This window comes from Balaenoptera physalus (genome assembly GCF_965194825.1).
Source record: "Balaenoptera physalus genome assembly, chromosome: 9".
Classification (NCBI taxonomy): domain Eukaryota; kingdom Metazoa; phylum Chordata; class Mammalia; order Artiodactyla; family Balaenopteridae; genus Balaenoptera; species Balaenoptera physalus.
In genome coordinates, this window is record NC_138888.1 from 94,665,176 (window position 1) to 94,682,164 (window position 16,989).

The 16,989-nt window shown below is 35.4% G+C and overlaps 1 protein-coding gene and 1 long non-coding RNA gene across 7 annotated transcripts in view; one reads left to right on the top strand and one right to left on the bottom strand.

The window, feature by feature from the left end:
- LOC309666679 overlaps window positions 1–6,488 on the bottom strand; it is a 121,216-nt gene extending 114,728 nt beyond the window's left edge. Inside the window, exon 1 of the long non-coding RNA XR_014267235.1 lies at window positions 5,446–6,488. This is a non-coding gene — a long non-coding RNA (uncharacterized lncRNA). The remainder of the gene's footprint in view (window positions 1–5,445) is intronic.
- Window positions 1–16,989, top strand: part of LOC309666647 (uncharacterized protein) — a 613,160-nt gene that overhangs the window by 407,341 nt on the left and 188,830 nt on the right. For 2 of the 6 annotated variants that reach the window (XR_014267186.1, XR_014267187.1), the window contains one exon: window positions 6,649–14,995. Coding sequence is in view for 2 of the 6 variants with exons in the window: in XM_082474304.1 (XP_082330430.1) it covers window positions 13,177–13,187 (11 nt within the window). In the remaining 4 variants the exon portion in view is untranslated. Of the gene's footprint in view, window positions 1–6,638; window positions 14,996–16,989 lie in introns of those variants that run through there. The other 4 variants (XR_014267188.1, XM_082474305.1, XM_082474304.1 and 1 more) reach the window with 3 other exon arrangements.

The window sequence follows — 16,989 nt, forward strand, 5'->3', positions numbered from 1 at the left end:
AACAATAACAAATGTCCATAGTGTACAGAGTTCACTCTTTGTGTTGTACAGTTCTATGGCTTTTGACAAACGCATAATGTTATGCATATGCCATCAGAGAATTATTCTGAACCATTTTATAGATATACCCTTTCCAGAATACCATATAATTGGAATCACACTTTATGTGGCCTTTTCAGACTGCCTTTGTTCACTTAGCAATAAGTATTTAAAATTCTTCCATGTCTTTTTGTGGTTTGATAGCTCCTTCATTTATCTTGCTGAATAATAATCCATCGTATGGATATATGAGGTTTTGTTTATCCATTCACCTATTGAAGGGTTTGTTGGTTGCTTCCAGTTTTGGTCAATTATAAATAAGGCTGCAATAAACATGTGTGTGCAGGCTTTTGTGTAGACATAAATTTTCAACTCAGTTGGCTAAACACTGAGTGTGATTGCTACATCATATATTTGTCAAGACTAAGTTGAGCTTTGTAAGAAACTTCCAAACTGACTTCCAAAGTGATGTGCAAAGGGAAGTGCAAAGTTACATTTTACATCCTCACCAGTAATGAATGAGAATTCCTGCTGCTCCTCAATCTGGTCAGCATTTGGTATTGTCAGTGTTTTGGATTTTAGCCATTTTAATCGGTGTGCAGTGGTATTTCATTGTTTTAACTTGCAACTCCCTAATGTCATATTTTGTTTTATCTTATCATGAAACCAACTTTTGATTTTATTGAGTTTCTCTGTTTTTTTCCTATTTTATTCTTTTCTTCTCTAACCTTTCATTTAGCTTTCTGTATCTCATGTTTTATTTGCTTTTCTTTTCCTAGCTTTTTGAAGTGAAAGCTTCAATGATTGATTTTGGATCTTTTTTTCTTCCTAATACAAATGTTTAAAGCTCTAAATCTCCATATAAGCACTAATAGATTTTAACATGTTGAATTTTTGTTTTCATTCAGTTCAAAATATTTTCTAATTTGCATCTTGATTTCTTCTTTGACTCATGACTATTTAGAAGTACATTGTCTAATTTCCAATTGTTTGCCAATTTCTTTTTTGTTTATGACTACTTTTGATTCTTAAATTAATTCAATTTGGTTAGAGAACATACTTTGTATTATTTCAGTCTTTTTAAATTTATGGAAATTTGTCTTATGGCCTAGAACATGGTCTATTCTGGATGATGGGAGCCAAGATGGCTACAGGCTCCTATTATCCTTAGTTGGAGTTCTGTTAGCTTTTCTTGTATACTTCTTATTGTTGCTTACCTTGATCTATTTCTAGATCCATGAAATTATTTTTATTTTGTTTTGTAGTTTTGTACTTTATTTGATAGGGGGAAGGATTTGTTAGATTCTTCATGCCACCAGAGCCAGAAGTTGTCCCTTGGTGAAGCTCGTTTCTATATGAGTAGAGTGTATAAACTCAACCTTTGTTCTCTATGGAGAATAGTAAATCATAGTAATAATCATAACGCCAAGATGCTTGGCATTTTGGCACAATATTATTCTATAATAACAAATTCAACAGCTTACTTTGTCCTTTGGTTCTTCAGGGATACTCTGACTGAAATTAAGTCTTCTACTTTATGTGTTCTCTTTAGAACTTATACTGTGGATCACAAATTAAATGTTAATTGCATTCATGGATTTGCCTCCATCCACAGTTTGAGAAAAAAAATCTTTTTTACAAAACTACCAGTTCTTAATTCCACAGGCTTTGCTCTTCTCAACTGTGTAAGAGCCATTTTTTACAATAGCATTTCCTAAAGATGCTGCAAGAAACGCTGCTCCAGTAAGGACTCTGTTAAAACAAAAGTTTCATATTCAAGTATATTTGGAAAATGCTGCACAGTGTATTGTATTCTTGGGATTTAAAAATTTGCATTAGAATACTGAAGTCATTGAGAAGCCTGGGAATAATGAGACTTGTTTAACATTTCTTAATCATTACTTGTTATGATTAAGCAACCATCTGCAAGAGTTTGACCATAAACACATCCCCTGGCATCATGGATCCTGGTGCACGTGACTCTCAAGACTGTATTTTCATTATTTAAAAGTCTGTGGTCAAACTCCTAGAGGAAAACATAGGCAGAACACTCTATGGCATAAGTCACAGCAAGATCCTTTTTGACCCACCCCCTAGAGAAATGGATATAAAAACAAAAATAAACAAATGGGACCTAATGAAACTTAAAAGCTTTTGCACAGCAAAGGAAAACATAAATAAGACAAAAAGACAGCCCTCAGAACGGGAGAAAATATTTGCAAATGAAGCAAGTGACAAAGGATTAATCTCCAAAATTTACAAACAGCTCATGCAGGTCAATATCCAAAAAACAAACAACCCAATCCAAAAATGGGCAGAAGACCTAAATAGACATTTCTCCAAAGAAGATATACAGATTGCCAACAAACATATGAAAGAATTCTCAACATCATTAATCATTAGAGAAATGCAAATCAAAACTACAATAAGATATCATGTCACACCGGTCAGAATGGCCATCATCAAAAAATCTAGAAACAATAAATGCTGGAGAGGGTGTGGAGAAAAGGGAACACTCTTGCACTGTTGGTGGGAATGTAAATGGATACAGCCACTGTGGAGAACAGTATGGAGTTTCCTTGAAAAACTAAAAATAGAACTACCATACGACCCAGCAATCCCACTACTGGGCATATACCCTGAGAAAACCATAATTCAAAAAGAGTCATGTACCACAATGTTCATTGCAGCACTATTTACAATAGCCAGGACATGGAAGCAATCTAAGTGTCCACTGACAGATGAATGCATAAAGAAGATGTGGCACATATATACAATGGAATATTACTCAGCCATAGAAAGAAATGAAATTGAGTTATTTGTAGTGAGGTGGATGGACCTAGAGTCTGTCATACAGAGTGAAGTAAGTCCAAAAGAGAAAAACAAATAGCATATGCTAACACATATATATGGAATCTAAAAAAAAAAAAAAAAGGTCATGAAGAACCTAGTGGTAAGATGGGAATAAAGACACAGACCTACTAGAGAATGGACTTGAGGATATGGGGAGGGGGAAGGGTAAGCTGGCCCAAAGTGAGAGAGTGGCATGGACATATATACACTACCGAACGTAAAATAGATAGCTAATGGGAAGCAGCTGCATAGCACAGGGAGATCAGCTCGGTGCTTTGTGACCACCTAGAGGGGTGGGATAGAGAGGGTGCGAGGGAGGGAGACACAAGAGGGAAGAGATATGTGGATATATGTATATGTATAACTGATTCGCTTTGTTATAAAGCAGAAACTAACACACCATTGTAAAGCAATTATACTCCAATAAAGATGTTAAAAAAAAAAAAAAAGAAAAAAGCCTGTGACCTTTGTGAAAATGTTCTTCCTTGCCCGTATTGCATTATTGATTTGTTTCACATTTAAAGGAAAACACTAAACAATTGTATTTGTTAGCAAGAGAAAATGCCTATTAAAGATTCAGTTTAGCTTTGACTAGCTTGATAGGATACTGATAACTTTAAAGGCAAAACAGAATACAACAGATGATATCTTTGCTTTTCTCCCCTAAGACATCATTAGGCTTCATTCAATTATTGTAAAACTGTACAAAGTGAATTTTAGAGTTATGTTTCTAGTATTGAGTACTAGTATTGAGGCAAAGTAATATTTTCAAGTAGAAAATTTAATGTTAGCCACAAATAATTCCTACTTCTTCAACTCTCTGCAGATTCCAGTTGGAGATTCTTGAAAACAAAATTTTTTTTTTTTTTTTTTTTTTGTCAAAATGACAGAGTTCAGATTCACCTCTTTTTTTCTTTGGAAAAGTGGTGTTACATGAACAGTATTCTTTTCTGAATACAATTCACTAGTATACCATGGTTTACACATGATGAAAGTTAAAATAAGGATACAAAATGTTTTATGCACTTGAGATATATAGATTTAATTTCATTAACTCAATAGTGCTTATTCAGGGAGTTGTTTTAAAGTACTATTTAAAATATGACTTGGGGTAAATATTTGCTGTGTCTTCACAGCAAATGACAAATTAATTTTTATGTGGTTTAACTTATTTGAAAAAGTCTCTTGAGGTAATATGTAGACTTTAGGATTACAAGACACACACACACACACACACACTAATAGGGAGGTTGAAATCGATTGTTAAAGTAATGGTTTGGGATTCCCAAACTAATACTAATCTATATAGCATCTTTGTTTGGATTGAAAAAAGGTGACCTTTCCCGAAAGTAATTTTATTTTCTGTGTCCAAGCCCTACACTTCTTTATTCTGTGAGTATATTTTGGAGATTGACTGATATCTTTAACGCCAATAGAGATGTTTGTATTCGTTTTGTAGTTAGTCAGTTTTGATTACTTAATTTTTTTTCTAGAAAATGTGTCATTCTTCCTAATTCTATTAAGTTTAGTAAGTTTTCTTTTTCTAACTTTTAAGACGAGCACTTAGCTCATTTATGGTTAGTCATTTTGTTTTCTAACATGTTGTATTCTAGGCGGTACATTTCTCCCTAAATACCTCCTGATTAACAGAATCCCATGGGTTTTATAACAAACTGCTTTTGTTGTAGGGCAGTTTCAAACATTTCCTAAATTTCAATTCAAATTTAGTTTCTGATCCGTGAAATAAGTATTTATTTATTTTGTTACCAAATGTATAATTTCAGTTCTCGTTTTCTTTTTATGACAATATGATTATGAAACAAGGTTTATGTGCCAATTCTTAGCTATTCAAAACTTTTTATGGCAATTTAATAAATGCATCATATATGCTTCCAAATAAATTGTATTCTGTACTTATTGGCTGCAGTGTTCTATATGTGTACATTAGATCATGCTTCTTATTTGTGCAGTAGATCTTTTTATATATTTTGAGAGGGTTTTTTTGTTTTTTGTTTTTTGTGTTGTTTTGTTTTTGTTTTTGTATTTTGGTCAGCTTAATCTATCAGCTTCTGAGGGGAGTATGTTAAAATCCCCCAATCTGCCTACTAATTTTTCCACTTCTTATTCTGTTTTTGCTTTATAAATGTTAAGACTTTGTACACAAGCTTAGGATTGTTACATCCTTACATGAATTTATCCTTATATTATCTCATATGATTAAATAATTACCTCAAAAATGCTTTGGGGGGCATAGAGCCAGTTTGAGTAGATATTAATATTACTAAGCCATATTCTTGCTATTCTTTTTAGTATTGGTAGTAGTTGCATTTTCTACTTAATATGCACAGAGGTATACTGTTAAACGTTTAAAAACTGGCTCTCTGAAACAAAATCTCTAATTTGTAACATTTGCTTATTTCCCTGGTGTAAATACTCTCTGTGTGGCATAATGCAAGCAATCAACATGAAAGAACTGAAGCCGATGTGAAGACTTGCGCACAGCAGCTCTGGAGAGCTCTTGAGAGACTTTGTAACCTGGCTCTAGCACATTACTGACAATACATTTTCTTTGCTTCTTTTTTCTCCTTTCCTTCCTTGTATTGGATTGACCAGATTTTCTTTATTCTCTTCTTTTTCCTTTACTGGAATGGAAGTTATACCTTTTATGTTATTAACTCTGTGATTACCCTTGAATTTTTTGCCATGCAGATTGATTTAAAAACTAATCAATATCTCTTATCTTCTTGAATACTCTAAGGTATCTTAGGTTGCTTTAGTTCTAATCCCTTTTCCCTACTTTCATGTCATTCCTGTCTTGTATTTTAGTTCATGCTTTTTAAGCCTCTCCAAATTAGTCAAAATATCATTATTTACGAATTTGAAGCTATGTTTTCCAGTGCCTCCTTGAGTTGTCATTATCATGTATATAGCAGCTGTTTTTAAACTGTGTTCTGTGGTTCCCATCGAGATCATAAAGGTGTCCTAGGGGCTGCTGATGTGGATGTGAGAGAGGCCAGATAGGCAGTATTCAAAGTTTCCACCTCAGTTCTAAACACCTGCCTCTTTTTGGCTGTTTTATTCCTAATACTCTTTTTTTCAACTGAGATGTAAGGAAAATACAATAAAAATCATAAATGTTTGTCTAGAGTTTGAGCAAACGTATGTACACCCATGTAACCACTACCCTGTAAAGGATAAAACCATCATTCAGCACCTGAAACACACACACATACACACACAGCTGAACTTTCTGCTTTCTTCAGGTGGGGGAGCTATGTTGGTCAGGCACTGTCTCTAAGCAGAGCAGAATGCAGTCTCCCATAGCATGTTTGGGAAGCATGACGTTCAATAATTAACTTCACTGCAGTTCAGACATGTGAATGATTTACCATTACTGTAGGCAGATAAGACTGTTGGTGACTGGCTAGCACTCAAAATCATGTTCAGTGGAATGAGCCTCTTCCTGATGGGCTGCCTTTCAGAAGTGAAGGGCTTTTCTGTTTGGTTGGCTTGCATAACCATGTTTACTGGAGTGAGTTGTCATTGGTTGATTAAGTACATTTCAAACTGGCTCTAGGGGTTAATTTTTACGATGACTAAAAAGGCTGTCATTTATTTATTGAGGAAGTTAAAAATGAGTTCTGATTGCTCTTATTACCATGGCAACAGAAGATCAGTTTTTTGGTTTGCTTTTTTCTACAATGCAGGACATTTTCTCTTCATAGTTCTTTTTGGTTCTTTCACAGCCAACTGGAGTAAAGCCCATCATGAATTGCTCAGCTCTTCCCCGTTGTAGTTGATTCTCCTTGAAGACGAGGTTTGTTTCCAGATCTCCTTTAAGATGAAGTTTGTTTGTGCAGGTATGATTTTTGGTTAGATTATTGATCAGCATGATTATATATTCTGCTGTTGTCTTTGAGCTGTTTGTTGAATCATCTATCAGGACAGAAACTGCATACAAACATTTAAGTTTATGGACAACAGATATTAAACAACTGTGAGAAAAACAAAAATAACTATGGGATGGAAAGGCACTGTAGAAATAATCCAAGGTTTTTCTAGGTTGCCCAAGAAAGCAGATCCCAATGACTCTCTGAGTCTACTTTAGGTAGCCAGGTTGACTTTCTTTTTCATTTAGATATAGATTGATTCATTTTATGAGTAGTGTTAATTCAGATACAATAGGATAAGTTAGTAACAGCACAGATTTTCCCTGAGTAGCTGAAAGAAAATCCTGTGTTGTCCAATGATTTATATAAGGAATTTAAACTTATTTTTGTGCTATATTACTTATTAACAATATTCAAATTATAGGACAGACTTTTTATGCCTACCCCAAGTTGCCTAACTACTCTGTGGTCTGTTCCACTAGTTATTATTTCTCTACAAAGAACTTCACAACTTTGGGATCTTTATAAATCTGAAGGCCAACAGAAGATATTCAGGAGTCATCCACTTGGGGAAGCCTAACTAATAGCCTTGCAGAACAAAAAGCTGTGGTTCTGTGTGAACACTGAAAAGCATTGATTTTCACACAAGATGAAGAACACAGGCGCTTCCTGAGAGAAGTGAACAACTTTTGTGAAGCTGTAAGTATATTGTTTTTAAGGTGTTGTTAAGACAAACAGTCATTTTGGCATCCCCAAAATGTCTTATCCTCTTTTTCTGGTGCCCTAAACTTGCATTATCTACAAAAGATTCATTATTAGTAAAGTCAGTGTAACATACCTTAACTTAGTTTTTTTTCAAATTAGGTGGCCAGCAATCACTTGGAAGAGCTATTAGAGTGTTATGGTGGTAATTGGTTCTAGTATATTTTAAAAATAAGCAAGTTTATATTATTATAAGAGGAACATGGTAGGAAAAATCAGAAGTGTATAAACTTGTAAGGAAAAAGATACAAATAAAAGGATAATAAAAGTGTGCAAAGGAAAGTGTAACAATCAGTGGTTTCAGGTATTTTGGTGGTGTTGATTGTAAGTTCCATCCTGTCCATTGCCATTATTTATTCTGAGGATCTTGGGTTAGCCATAGACTTTTGTGGGGTTTTCTGAAGATCTTCCACTATTAGGACTTAATTAGTATAACTTACCAATTCTAGTTAAAATGCTTTCTGTTATTCTAGAGGTTTCACAGTAATGAAGACAGTGAATATTTTTGAGCAGGGGGCAAATCCTTGCAGAATTCATGAATAACTGCTGGTAAAATGGCCCCCTTTTACTGAATAGAATGGTTAGAATGTTCTACATTGGGAATAGGGTATTCAGTCTTTTAGCTACAATCTGTGCTGTGGTTGTTTTAACAAGGGAGTATTTCAACCCTCCAGAAAATAAGCATACTATTATTTGTGCATATTCATCACCCAGAGGGAAGTCATTTTATAAAATTCAGTTAAAAATGCTCAAATGTTCTCTCAGAGCACGGTTCCAGTCTATGCCCTGCTTTTACACTTTTTCCCAGAATTATGTTACCTGTGGATGAGGCTATATTTTGTTATCCTTAAATATTTTATCCATCAGTGTTTAATATTGTGGACATTTTCCCCTTACTGTGATGGATCGGATCATCTGGTGGAGAATTTTGACAAGTGTTCATTTCAAGTTTCATTGGATGCTACCTCGTGATCATCCTGGCTTTGCCAGATCTTAGCCACGTGGGTCTTCCAATATGATGGCTCCGTCTGTTTCTTTTCATAATTTAGAAAACAAATTTAGGGTACCTAGGATGGAATATCTGAACCCCTCCATGGATTTGACAAGTTCCATGGGAGGTTTCCGCGAAAGGACTTCAGTCAGAGCAGACTTTTTAGCAGAATGGTCGGCTAAAGCATCTCCTCTATGTGCTGTTTTCATTGTATCCTTCCTTTAGGACGGTGTTTTTGTTTGCTTTGTTTTTCATGTAGACCCTTTTGTTCTGATTATATTTATTCACAGCTGTTATCATTATTTTTAGTTACTTGACATGTCCTAGAGAGGGCCACCACTGAGTGACCCGAATAGATTTGACTTCTGGTAAAGAATGGATCTTACAAGATGGAATAGACTAACTGTTGTATGTGAACGTGGTATTTCTTCATTTAATTAAAAAAAAAAAAAAAGCCAGCCATCACAATTAGCACAACAAGAACAAAAACAGCAAACCAGGATTTGTTTAAAAATGTCCAAATGATATGTTCTTGTTATGGAAACTGATAGAATTCAGAAACCAATCAGGAGATTCTCCTGCATTGGGGAGGGTAAAGGAATTGCTGAAATGATCTTATACCAGTCCAGGTGGGACCATCATATTTAAGGGGAATTAAAGTATGATATATGAACATTTCTTTTACTAATTTAAAGACTGTAATTGCTCTAAAATTAAATATGCCAAAGTTTAGGGAACTAATAATTTAGCCCAGAAAGTATGCAGAGAACAAATATAAACACACGTGTTTTGGAAGAATATATATATATATATGTATATATGTATACACTTCATTGAAAATGACATCCTAGTATACTTAATATAAATTGTAGAAAGGTCCCCATTGTCTTCTTTCTGTCAAAAATCTCTAGAACATAAAGTAAACAATAATGATATTCTCCTTATAATGAGCTCACAAATCCTCACAAAGATATATACAAGCATACACACATATACAGTGTTTTGATAATTCTGAGAAATATTTCCTTGTTTTGTTGTTAGTTGGGAAAAAATATTTTCTACAATTAATTCACATCTCATGGAATTGTAAAGAATTTTTCATATCATGGAGAGATGTAGCATGCAACTGCAGTATTTAGGCCATGTATTTGCATGAATCTTTTCCCTCCACAGGAATATTAATAAATACACAGATCTCTCTAAGAAAACCACTGTAAATCTGTTTTCTAACACTAGTAAATTTTATATTTTAAATTGTTAGTCTTAAACTAAGATGATTACATATATGTATGATAACATTGTACACTTTAAACTTGACACAACTTGTTTTTTTTGATATCCCATATTATTTACCCTTCTCCCCCAAACAAAACCAAAATATAAACAACAACACATAAACAAAAGCTAAACTGTTATGGCACTTTGTGGAAATAATACTATCCTCTTTTTCTTTATAGTTAGAATAATTATCATAATTTGTAATGCAGGGATTCTTCTATCTTATAAAGCCCATATTTTCATGAATAATATATGAATAGTTCTAATTCTTTCACTGCAAAATAAGTGCTTCAGAAATCAGTAGCAATGATTACTTAGTGTCAAAATGTGTTAATAAAAACAATATGGCCATATCATATAAGAAAATTTTTTAAGTTCTCAAACATCTAGCTCAAGGTTTCAGGACATTTTACCCTTGAACCCTTGGTGTCATGGTGAAAACATGAAAAGATCTATAAGCAGGGCTGTGCTGACCAGGTGGGTGTGGGTGAAGGTGACGTGGCAGTCCTCCACTGGGGAGCACGGGGTGAAAAGCACTAGTTCAAAAGGTTCTAGCTTTCAGCTAAAAAGGTAATGCTGCAAGAGTGAAGTAGTGTTAGCAAAAGTTACAGAGCCTGGAAATTATTGCAGAAGCATCTGGAATTCACTAGAGGATCTTCAAATTTTCAGTAGCTTATGAATTATGTGAAGGGAATTGAGGTAGAGGAGGGAGATAAATGTAAAAGGAATGGCTTTTCCTTTGCACGGTTAGAGTTAATTCATCATACAACAGTGTTAAATTTACACAGTAAAATTTGGAGACCAAGATCTTTAAACTGTAAACTTAAAATCGTGATTTGTGTTAGAGAGTTCCAGAGTCCTCCCAAAAAAATTCAACAAGGGATTTATTATCCCTGATGAGTTCCTTAACTTGAAATTGCTTCTCAAATTACTTAGAATGCTACCAATTGCTTAGTGCAGCACGGGTTAGGTAATTTGGATTTTAGCTCAGAGATCAAGGTGGAAAAGGGCCCTAGAGAGCATTGCTGGCATCTGAGAGGGCAGGACAGGGGCAGGGGATGGCAGCGCAGGGCAGTGTCAGGAAGAGAGAGTCCAGATAAGATGTCACCTCAGCAGAGCACTAGGTCAGACCTCAATGGAGTTTGAATTTTGTATTCAAGAAGTGTGCCCTTGGTGCTATTTCTTACTTGTTTCATAATCGGTAAAATAAAATGGGGATGATAATTGTAGAAGACTTGTAGGGTTCTATCGTGAAGACAGAAGACAGAACAGTGTGAGGTATCACTTCTGGTATGGCTATTACCCAAAAGGAAGGCAGAAAGACTGAAATAGGACTGGAGGGCATTGGAGATACATTTCACTCACTTTGCAATTTTGTTTGAGTCTGACTCCCCAAAGAAGAAATATTTGGGAATTCTGTTTTCTAATATCAAATGCAATGGGGAAGGATGCACAATAATATGGAACTGATCTAGTAAAGTTTGTGGTGGACAGTCCCCCAACTTGAAGGTAATTGGGAAAACAAAAGAAAAACAAGATCAAAAGTCAATTCAAAGAAATCAGAAGAACTGAGTGCTTTGGTGGAAAAAAAGCACCCCCCACTAAGACATCTGTAGCATTTTAGTTTGGCAGTGGGGGTTTGGGGTTTTTTTTTGGTCTTTTTTGGCGTGGTAGAGGTGTCATTCTGTTGTCCACTAGCTTCTGTTTTTCTCTGTTGCTATCAGTCTTGGTTTTGCTCTGATTTATTGTTATCTGGTAGCTTATAAGATTTTATCTTTTTTTTTTTTTATTTAGCGTTTTTACTATGATGCATCTAAGTAGGATTTACTTTTGATTTATCCTGCTTAAGGTTCCTAACCCTTCTTGAATTTCTGGCCTAATTCCTTTTGTCCATTTTGAAGTACTCTGATCCACTGTCTCTTCAAATAATGCTTCTTCCTTCAAACTCTTTCTCACTTCTGGAACTCCAACTACATGTATGACCTTTTTCTGATGATCTTTTCACTATGTTTCATTTTTCCTTAATTCCCTTGTATATATTTTCCATTAATTACTTTCCGTGTTTCAGTCCAAATATTTTCTATTGACATACCCTCAAGTTCACTAATTCCTTTTTTTAGCTGTGTCTTATCAGCTGTGATAAATTGGATTGTCTGAATTCATTTATATTTATTATCTGGTCTTTCTCTTTGTCCTGTTCCTTGGTATAATTGGTAATTTTTAAATTGAATGTTCGACATTGTGCATTAAAATGTCTTGGTCGGGAGATCAGCTCGATGCTTTGTGAAGACCTAGAGGGGTGGGATAGGGAGGGTGGGAAGGAGGCTCAAGAGGGAGGGGATATGGGGATGTATGTATACATATAGCTAAGTCACTTTGTTGTACAGCAGAAACTAACACAACATTGTAAAGCAATTATACTCTAAAAAATTTGTGAAAAAAATAAATAAACAAATAAAAAACAAAATGTCCTGGTTGCCTCAGCACCTCCTGAGTAATTTCAAGGAACTTTAGCAATCTGACTGTCAGGTTCTTGATTTCTAATTTTGCAAATAACAAAGTAACACAAATGTCAGAAAGCCTTTTTATATATTAATGCCTCTCTATTACATATTACATTATATGTACATATTAATACATTATTATTCTATATTAAATTTATTTCTGTCCCTGGTGACACAAGTATTTTCCCCTTATTAAAAACCACCTTCTATTACATACCATTTATCACTCTTTTTATGAAAGTTTACTGTAGCCAAAAAAAAAAAAAAACACAAACAAACAAAAATTTAAATTTGGGAAGAAGGAACTGATACTTCACTTATACCTCATAGGTTTTACAAGCTTATCAGTTTACACTGCAGACCTCTTTTCCCCATTTCCTTTCTTTTTATGATTCTTTCACTGTCCCAGGGCTATCATGTACAGATACAAAGAAGATTAACAATGTCTTTTTACCTTTCATATTCTTCAAAATCTTATAACATTGTGAGTTTGGGCTCCTTTCTATGTCTACTGTATTTAATGAATCAGAAAATTAGACTTTAAAATTACACTTTCTCTTTCTGGCTAGTGTCATTCTTATGCTTGTCAGAAGAGAACATTCTTTTAAAGCCAGATTTCCCACGAAAAAAAGATAGATTGACTTCACTGACAAATGCATCCTGGTAACATGTATGCCTGAGGAAATCATGTAAGAAACAGTTACATCAGCCTGCTTAGAGTTAAAAAGAAACGGTATTTGATACACTCTCACATTAATATGAATACTAGGTGTCTAACCCTCAAATGCTGTTTGCTTAAGGTGTTTTGCAGAAGGGCTTGACATCAAAAAGAACATCTGGAGAACAGCAAACCAGAGGGATGTACGCAAGGTAAGCAGGCCATCTCAGGCCTAAGGATTTGGGATGTGATTATCTCAATTCAAAACATTCCAGGGGACTGTGTTCCCCTCTTCTAACTCTCCCCATCATGGCTAGTACAGACCTAGGGTCAAAATCCTAACAAAGAATCTACAAAGTCATAGGCCTCCAGAACTGATTTCCTCCCTGCTGGACTGAATTTCAATTATCTCACCACCACTGTAGGAGTGCAGTTTTCCAACTAACATTTCACTGAGAATGCCAGGGGACTACAGGGGAGAGAGGAGGATGGAGAGCCATCTTGAACCTTTATCACTTAAGAAAATGCACAGACAAAGATGAAAGGAGTTTGACACCTATAATCCCTTGAGAAGACGGAGGACCCGGCTGTCAACTTAAATACCACTTGAGAGCACACAAAACAAATGAAAGGAAGTCGAAAGGTACACCAGACATGCTGTTCTTGAAGCACAAAAACAAAGGTTGGCATGGAGAAAGGCCAGCTCACAAGACAGCAGAGATAAGGTTTGAGACCTGGGAGCATCAGAGCAGATTTAAAACATCTGAATTTCCAGAATAATTGACTATGAGGTTGTTATGGCTCCTTCTGTCTTTGGTGCCCTTTCCTGCTCTTTCTTTGGAAGGAAACATATAGTTCAAGCCCTACAGGAGCTCTCTCAGCACATAGCAGTGGTTAAAGTTATGAAATGTGAAGTCAGACCAGAGTTCAATTCCCAGCTGCCACTTGCTAGACTCAATGAACTGGATCAATGGGCTTAACCATCCTGAATCTTAATTTCTTTATGGGTAACTTCCTACCCCACAGGAGTATTATATCTGTTAGCAATGGGCAGAACTAAGCCTTGTGGGTAATTCTATAGACATGTTAAAGAGATATTTGAAAAATCAACTTTGTGCTTTTGGGATGGATATTATGAAATATGGGCTGGCTGACCTTGAGGAGCAATCTTTCAGACCATGCCTGGGTTAGAAGACATCATTTTGCTACATTACCATGGGTGTAGGAATGAGGGCAGCATATTTGAATTTGTCCCTATAACAAGATTCTAGGGTAAGCCCTGTATAAGCAGGAGAACCATTCCTATGCATTTTACAATACATGTTATCATGGGAACATGTATTAAACATGATAACAAAATTATCACCTTGAACAAAGATTTGTTGTTACCTGCTATGTTCAGGGCCATGGCTTAGGACTGGGAATTCAATCCTCTTCAAGGTCAGCCAAGAGATGCATACCTAACTAGCACTGAATTACACCATACCTCCCCCCTGCACATATACACAAAGAATTGTTACTAAATTATGTTTAGGTGTGGTAACATCAGCTTTATTGACAGTGTTATTAAAAAAGATCCCTAAGAAATTTGTTGAATTGTGAGAACGCTGTTGATTAAATCACAAAGAGTTCTCTTTACACAGCCTCAAGATAAAATTCTGCCTGATCCTAGTTTAAAGAATAGTTGTAATTCTCTTAAGAAATTGATTTGTTTTTTATCCAGGGGATATTGCGACTCTTGTTAAGTGAAAAGGATTCTTTGCAACTGGTTTATGGAAAAGCACTAAACTATGGCCCAATCATGGTAAATCTGTAGGTCACAATAATATTCATTTTAACATCATATTGTTATAATTTAAGTAATTTTGAAAATTTCCTGAAATATTTTCTGAAACATCAAAAGGTACAAATAAGTACCCAATTAACTGGTTTTGAGCCATTTTCACATTGCCTGAGAGAGAGGATGGCTGGTCCTCTCACTGAGTTAAAGGAAGTGGTATCTACAGATAAGAGTCACACTGAAGAGAACATTTTGTGCCCTCTTACATACAACTATAAGGTTGGACTAAATATTTTATGACAAATTTCATTCTAAATTTAAAAGTCAGTTTGAAAGAAATTTTTATATCTCTAGCAAAATAATTGGTACCACTTTAACATACGACTTCCCCCTAAAAATATACAGAGTCACACACACACACAAATACAAAAAAAATAGTGTATCAGCACTCAGATATGTACAGAATACTTTAAAATGTTAAAAATATACAAGAAGGCTTGATAAGAGTCAGGCCCAAGTGATAGTATTAATTATAATTAAGTAGATTAAATAAAGTAATTCCATGTATAATAAAGTTGAAACTCAGAGAACAATAAAAAGAAAAATGCAAATAATAGTTTTGAAAATACAAAGTACATTCACAAATTTTTACAAAAAGTTTTCTTTTATTGTCCCTATACCTAAGCTCCTATATGATGGTTTTTAAGTAATAATAGACAGTAGAAACTCCTGGGGAAAGGCTTCTGATTCAAGATGCCACACTTAGCTCATCTATTTACCTCTTCTTCTTCCCAGAACCACAGTAAAATGATCATAAGATAATATAAAATGGTTTACATACCAATAGTCATGAAGAAAATAGAAGGGGGTTAACAGCAGACACAGAGCCCAATACATTTCTAGGAGACGTTTTATAATAGGTAGAATAATGGCCCACAATGATGTCCACACTTTAATCCCCAGAACCTGTGGATATGTTAACTTACATGGCAAAAGGTATTTTGCCAATATGATTAAGGTTACAGATCTTGAGATAAGAGACTACTCTGGATTATTCAGGTAGGCCCAATCTAATCCCATGAGTCCTTGAAAGCAAAGAACTTTTCTTGGCTTTGGACAGAGACAGAAGTGGGGCTGGGAGGAGGGTGCAGGGCTGGAGAGAAAAATGCAACACTGCTGGTTTTGAAGATGTAAGAAGGGGGTCATGAGCCAACAAACACAAGCAGCCTCTAGAAGCTGGAAAAAGCAAGGAAACGGATTATCCTCTCGAGCTTTCAGAAAGGAAGTGACACCCTAGTGACACCTTGATTTTAGTCCTGTGAGATGTGCAATGGACTTCTGGCATCTAGAACTGTAAAATAACACATTTGTGCTGTTTTAAGCTACTATCTTCAGGGTAATTTGTCATAACTACAATAGAAAACTAATATATACCTAATGCAGGGATACTGGTTGATGAAGCAGGACAAAGAAAGCTGTGATCCAGCATTTGCCAGCATGGGACAATGGCCAAAGAGGAAAAGAAAGAAGAAATATGAAGCTTTAGAAGATCTATAAAATGTCTCGATATCAAACATGAAGTTCCAAAAAGATGATATAGGAAACACAAGACAGGAAGTAGCAAAGAAATAATGTAAGTGAGGTTCCCAGAATTAAGTGAGGACAAAAGTCTTCAGATTAAAAGGGTCCACCAGTTGCCCAGTTCATGAATCACTGAATGAAGACCTACTACCAGATACATCACTGTGAAATGTCTGAGTTATTTCAGGAATAAGAAATGATGCTAAACATTTAGAAAAGATAAATGACCTTTAGAAAGTAGAGAAAATAAGGTTGTCAAGGACAAGCAACATCAAATACTGAAGGTCAATGGACAAATACACTCAAAGCCTTGTGGGAAATTATTTTCATGAATTTTGTACAAAAGCCAAACTATCAATTAAATGTGGTGACACACAAACCTCAGGCTGAAGATTAATCTGACAAGTTTTTTCATGCACATTTTCTTAGGAAGTCCAGGAAAATGGAGCAGTGAACCAAGGAACGAAAGATCTAGGTCAGTGGCACCAACTCAGAAAGCAAAAGCAGTTGCTGGACCACAGCTCAGCCACAGGCTGGCAGAGCAAAAGACCCGGCAGCCCAGCCTGACCTGGAAGAAGGAGGCCTCCAAAAGGTAGCCTTCGGGAAAGAAGGGGTTAGATTCCAAATCCACCCATGCCTTATCACCTCCATCA